The 6,099-nt window shown below is 54.2% G+C and overlaps 1 protein-coding gene across 2 annotated transcripts; it reads left to right on the top strand.

Moving 5' to 3' along the window:
- The first annotated feature begins 266 nt into the window (after positions 1 to 266).
- On the top strand, positions 267 to 5,983 carry KLK12 (kallikrein related peptidase 12). Of its 2 annotated transcripts, XM_016936694.3 has the most exons (7): positions 267 to 352; positions 519 to 574; positions 1,020 to 1,179; positions 3,024 to 3,283; positions 4,256 to 4,389; positions 5,618 to 5,733; positions 5,863 to 5,983. In XM_016936694.3, exons 2-7 carry the CDS (start codon positions 538 to 540, stop codon positions 5,918 to 5,920), a joined length of 765 nt encoding a protein of 254 aa, XP_016792183.2. In that variant the 5' UTR covers positions 267 to 352; positions 519 to 537; the 3' UTR covers positions 5,921 to 5,983. The 2 variants fall into 2 exon arrangements, with proteins under 2 accessions (XP_016792183.2, XP_054528635.1); XM_054672660.2 differs by lacking the exons at positions 267 to 352; positions 519 to 574; positions 3,024 to 3,283 and having other exon boundaries at positions 1,053 to 1,179.
- Positions 5,984 to 6,099: the final 116 nt, after the last annotated feature.

Below are 6,099 nucleotides of genomic sequence, written 5' to 3'. Positions count from 1 at the left end.
TAGCTGTAAAGCTCAATTAAGTGTGATTAGCTGAGAAGAGTTTCTGCAGAATTAGGGGACGCCCCACCCCTGTCTTCCTGGTCCCCTTCCCTTAACCCGGAAACTGGATGGGCCAGGACAAAGAGAGTTAAGAGCTTTGTCAGTGGTCTGTCTGGAGCGACAGATGGAAGGAAAGGGACCGGTTGAGCAACATGACAGGTGGCTGAGGAGCCAGGTGCAGAGTGGTAGAGTTGGCTGGCGGAGTGGCCAGCAGATGAGACGACAGGCAGGTAGGTGGACGGAGAGATAGCAGCGACGCGGACAGGCCGAACAGTGACAGCCACGTAGAGGATCTGGCAGACAAAGAGACAAGGTGAGAAGGAGGTAGGCGACTGCCAATGAGGGAGTGACACACAGGGGAGCAGGTAGAGAGAGGACAAGCAGGTCATCCCCTTGGTGACCTTCAAAGAGAAGCAGAGAGGGCAGAGGTGGGGGGCACAGGGAAAGGGTGACCTCTGAGATTCCCCTTTTTCCCCCAGACTTTGGAAGTGACCCACCATGGGGCTCAGCATCTTTTTGCTCCTGTGTGTTCTTGGTGAGTTCTCCCGGAGCAGGGAGAGGGCAGGACTGCGAATGGATCCCTCCACCCCCATGAGGAGGCCCCACCCCACTCCCCATCTCAGCTCTGGCCCCCAGCCTGGTGGTGAGGAGGAGAGGGGCTTTCTCCGTGCCTCCATTTACCTGCAGCTCTCAGGGCACTGCTCACCTCGGTCTCCCCTATTTTTTGATCCCTCTTGCCTTCTGTCCCTCTCTGAATCTCTGTCTCTCCATTTCCCTCCTATGTGTAAGCATCTTTCTCCCTGGGTCTCTTTGATGTTTCATGGTCTTTTTCTATCACTGGTTTTCTCTCTCTTTCTCTCTCTTTCTCGTCTCTCTTTCTCCTCTCTCTCTCCTGCCTGTCTCTCTCTCTCACTCTGTGTGTCTCTCCATCTCTGTATCTTTTCTTCCTCTCTCTGACCCATGCCCCTGTCTGTCTCCAGGGCTCAGCCAGGCAGCCACACCGAAGATTTTCAATGGCACCGAGTGTGGGCGTAACTCACAGCCGTGGCAGGTGGGGCTGTTTGAGGGCACCAGCCTGCGCTGCGGGGGTGTCCTTATTGACCACAGGTGGGTCCTCACAGCGGCTCACTGCAGCGGCAGGTAAGTCCCTTCCTGGGGTGGGTGAAGGGAGGACTATGGGAAGGCAAGCGCTGGGGGTAGGATCACAAGGGAGGGTGGTGCCCACTGGGAAGAAGCTGGTCCTGCAACAAGAGAGTCTGAGGTTAGACCAGGAGTGGAACTTCCTTAGCAGTGGGCCTGGGGTGGTGCTGGGCAGGGTGAGGTGTGTTGGGTGGAGGGCCGGGGAGGGTCCTGGAACCTGCCCTCCTGCCTCTCCCATTCCTGCATGTACCCTTTCTTTGCTATATGACATCTGCCACTCACCCCAGCCATTCCTTGACCCAGTCTGGGCCCGGGGCCCAGGTCTGACCCAAGCTCTTTTTCTTTTTCTTTTTTTTATTTTTTTGAGACAGGGTCTCGCTCTGTCGCCCAGGCTGCTGTGCAATGGCGTGATCACAGCTCACTGCTGTCTCTGCCTCCCAGGTTCAAGTGATTCTCCTGCCCCAGCCTCCTGAGTAGCTGGGATTACAGGCACCCGCCACCATGCCCAGCTAATTTTTGTATTTTTTGTAGAGACAGGGTTTTGCCATGTTGGCCAGGCTGGTCTCAAACTCCTGGCCTCAAATGACCTGCCCATCTTGGCCTCCCAAAGTGCTGGGATTACAGGTGTGAGCCACTGCACCCAGCCAACATGACCCAAACTCTTTGTGCAACTTCAGAATCTATGCCTGGCACCTCTCTGGGCCTCAGTAGACTGATGTTCTGGAATTTTTTTCTTTTTCTTTCTTTTTTTTTTTTTTTGGAGACAGAGTCTTGCTCTTTCTGTCATCCAGACTGGAGTGCAGTGATGCTATCTTGGCTCACTACAGCCTCAACCACCTGGGCTCAAGTGATCCTCACACCTCAGCCTCCCAAGGAGCTAAGACTACAGGCCTGCGCCACCACACCTGGCTAATTTTTAAATTTTTTTTGTAGAGACAGGGTTTTGCTATGTTACCCAGGCTGGTCTCAAACTCCTCAGCTCAAGTAATCTTCCTGCCTTGACCTCCCAAAGTGCTGGGATTACAGGCATGAGCCACTGTGCCTGGCCTGGAACTTTTTTTGTGAAAGGGGAGATCAGATGCAAAGAAACAGAGACTCAGGGAGAGAGAGGGCCAGCAGCAGGATGCAGAGAGGCCATTCATCAACCCACTCGTTCAATCATGAACCCACTCGTCCACGCATGAGCATGGAGGGCACATGCTCCGTGCCAGGCGGTGGGAATAAGGCAGTGAACAAGGTCCACTGATGTCCCTGCCTTCATGGGCTTCACCAGCCGAGAGAATCAGAAAGAGAGGCCCGGCACGGTGGCTCACACCTGTAATCCCAGCACTTTGGGAGGCCGAGGCGGGCGGATCACTTGAGGTCAGGAGTTTGAGACCAGCCTGACACACATGGTGAAACCTTATCTCTACTAAAAATACAAACATTAGCTGGGCATGGTGGCATGCTTCTGTAATCCCAGCTACTTGGGAGGCTGAGGCAGGTGAATTGCTTGAACCTGGGAGGTGGAGGTTGTAGTGAGCCAAGATGGTGCCACTGCACTCCAGCCTGGGCAACAGAGCGAGACTCGGTCTTGAAAAAAAAAAAAAAAAAAAAGGAGAGAGAGAGACACAGATGCAGGGACATGGGAGGAGAAATAGGGAACACCCAAGATGGAAAGAGGGTGATGGAGGTTGGGAATAAGAGCCTGTAAGAGAGACTCGGAGAATGAGAGGCGCAGGTGAGAGGACAGACAGTGAGGGGCAGAACAGTGGGGAGCGGCAGGAGCGCCTGGGAGTGTCCGTGGAGGGGTGCAAGGTGGGGGACTGCGTGCCTGCCACCCGCTCAGCCGTCGCCACCGGCAGCAGGTACTGGGTGCGCCTGGGGGAACATAGCCTCAGCCAGCTCGACTGGACCGAGCAGATCCGGCGCAGCGGCTTCTCTGTGACCCACCCCGGCTACCTGGGAGCCTCGACGAGCCATGAGCACGACCTCCGGCTGCTGCGGCTGCGCCTGCCCGTCCGCGTAACCAGCAGCGTTCAACCCCTGCCCCTGCCCAATGACTGTGCAACCGCTGGCACTGAGTGCCACGTCTCAGGCTGGGGCATCACCAACCACCCATGGAGTAAGGGGCCCGGGGCCAGGGGTCAGGGGTCAGAATGGGTACAAGTCTGGGATGCAGGGCGAGAGGTCGAATCATGACACCTCAGAGGAAGGATGGGTAAAGGGTCAGGGTGTGGGATGGGACATCAGGATCATGGTTTGGGGTCAGAGATTATGGTGGATTGGGGTCTTGGGAGCCAAAGGGGTTAAAGGACTGGGTATGAAGTCAGGGATCAGAGGTCAGAGACATGGTCAGAGGTCAGAGTGTGTCAGGGGTCATCACACTGGAGCAAAAGGCATATATATATATATATATATATATATGTATAGGATATGGGCATTGTGGGTCATGGGTCTGGGGTTAGAGGTCACTGTAGAATTAAGGTCATGGGATCCAGAGGTTGTACAATCTGGTCAAAATCTGAGGATGGAAATTGGGATTCTATCCAAAATCACATATCTGAGATTGGAGGTCATAGCGTTTGGGGTGTGGGGCCCGAAGTTTGGGGTCATGGAGGCTGGGGCCGAATAAACTAGGATCAGGGGACACTGGCGTTGGAAGCAGTGAGGTTTGGAAGATGCAGAGCTGAGGTTGGAGGTTAAGGTAAAGGCAGGGACATGGGGTCAGGAGACAGAAGATATGAGATCAAGCTGGGATCATAAGGTAATAAGACAGAAGGTCAAAGATCACAGTAGCTGGCATTGAAGAGGGTCAGGTCTGGATTCGTTGTCTCTGACGCTGGAGAGACAAGAAAGTTCTTGAGTTATGCCACTCAAAGTCAAATGTCAAAGATCAAAGAGACCGTCAATCATCTGGGGTCATGATTCATATGAAATTAAGTCATAAATATGTAACTTGGAGGTTTCGGGATTGTAGTACAGGTCGGTGAGGGGCAGGGGTATTGACATGGATGGGCCACATCCAGGGAAGAGGGACGTGGCCTCAAAGTGGGGAGATTTAGGGGACCCTGCAGCACGCATGTTCTCTCTCCAGACCCATTCCCGGATCTGCTCCAGTGCCTCAACCTCTCCATCGTCTCCCATGCCACCTGCCATGACGTGTATCCCGGGAGAATCACGAGCAACATGGTGTGTGCAGGCGGCGTCCCGGGGCAGGATGCCTGCCAGGTGAGCCAGTGCAGGCAGCATGCGTGGTCACCAGGACAGGAAGTGAAGGGGAGGGGCTGGAAGCAGGAGGGGAACTGATGGAGGATGAATCAGGGAAAGGGGATGCTGCAGAGAGACGGGGTCAAAAAGGAAGGGAGAGGCTGGGCACGGAGGCTCACACCTGTAATCCCAGCACTTTGGGAGGCCGAGGCGGGCGGATCACTTGAGGTCAGGAGTTCAAGACAAGCCTGGCCAACACGGTGAGACTCTGAATCTACTAAAAATACCAGAATTAGCCGGGGGGTGGTGGTGCAAGCCTGTGGCCCCAGCTACTTGGAAGGCTGAGGCAGGAGAATCGCTTGATCCCGGGAGGCGGAGGTTGCAGTGAGCTGAGATCACGCCACTGCACTCCAGCCTGGGCGTCAGAGCCAGATTCTGTCTCAAAACAAAATAATAATAATAATAATAATAATAATAATAATAATAATAATGGAGGAGAGGCCCAGGATAAGGGAGGGAGAGAGACAGGGAGTAAAAGGGAGGACCGGGGAATGGAGGAGGGGGAGGGGCAGGGAGAGAAGACGGAGGAAGGGAACAGAGAAGGAAAGATGGGGCAGGGGTTACAGAGAGAGACAGCAAAACAGACAGAGAGGACTGGGAGCCCAGACAGGGAACCAGCTGTTTCTGGGGCTCTAAGTCTTTCCCATACCATCCTCCAGTTGGTGCTGGCCCAGACTGAGAGAGATTTGAGGATGGCGGTCTCTCCCCTCATTGGTCAGGGCCCTAGCCATTGTCCTTGAGAGAACTCTGTGCTTTTGATGGAGTCCTGCCCACCTTCCCTGGGATTGGTCATTTTTTATGGCACTCTCTCCCCTCATTGGTCAGAACCCCAGGCATTGTCCTTGAGAGAACCTCTATCCTTTATGGAGTCCCACCCTCCTCCCCTGGGATTGGCCATTGATAATAGTGTTCTCTCTCCTCATTGATCAGGGCCCCAGCCATTGTCCTTGAGAGAACCGCTGTCCTTTATGGAGTTCCACCCTTCTTCCCTGGGATTGGCCCCTAGAGACAGTGGCTCTTCTCTTTTGGTTAGCCATTGCCATTGTCCTCCGGGAAAGTGATTATACTCTTTTGTCTAATGACCAGACTTGGAGCCCTCCCCAAGGCCCAGGACTGGGTTGGAGGGTTGGGGAGGAAAACAGAAATAAGATGTCTCCCTTGTTCAGACAGTACTTCTCTTCCCTTCCAGGGTGATTCTGGGGGCCCCCTGGTGTGTGGGGGAGTCCTTCAAGGTCTGGTGTCCTGGGGGTCTGTGGGGCCCTGTGGACAAGATGGCATCCCTGGAGTCTACACCTATATTTGCAAGTATGTGGACTGGATCCGGATGATCATGAGGAACAACTGACCTGTTTCCTCCACCTCCACCCCCACCCCTTAGCTTGGGTACCACTCTGGCCCCCAGAGCACCAATATCTCCTCCATCACTTCCCCTAGCTCCACTCTTGTTGGCCTGGGAACTTCTTGGAACTTTAACTCCTGCCAGCCCTTCTAAGACCCACGAGCGGGGTGAGAGAAGTGTGCAATAGTCTGGAATAAATATAAATGAAGGAGGGGCCATGTCTGTCCATTTGAAGTCCTCATGCTGGTTGAGACTGGAAGAAGGACTCAGCAGTTTCCCTATCTCATAGGAGTAGAAACAGAGCTCAAATAAGGCCAGGCACAGTGGCTCAC

The sequence above is a fragment of the Pan troglodytes genome, chromosome 20 (assembly GCF_028858775.2).
Source record: "Pan troglodytes isolate AG18354 chromosome 20, NHGRI_mPanTro3-v2.0_pri, whole genome shotgun sequence".
NCBI classification, from domain to species: domain Eukaryota; kingdom Metazoa; phylum Chordata; class Mammalia; order Primates; family Hominidae; genus Pan; species Pan troglodytes.
The sequence above is the reverse complement of the archived record's forward strand: the minus strand, read 5'-3'. Positions and strand labels throughout refer to the sequence as shown.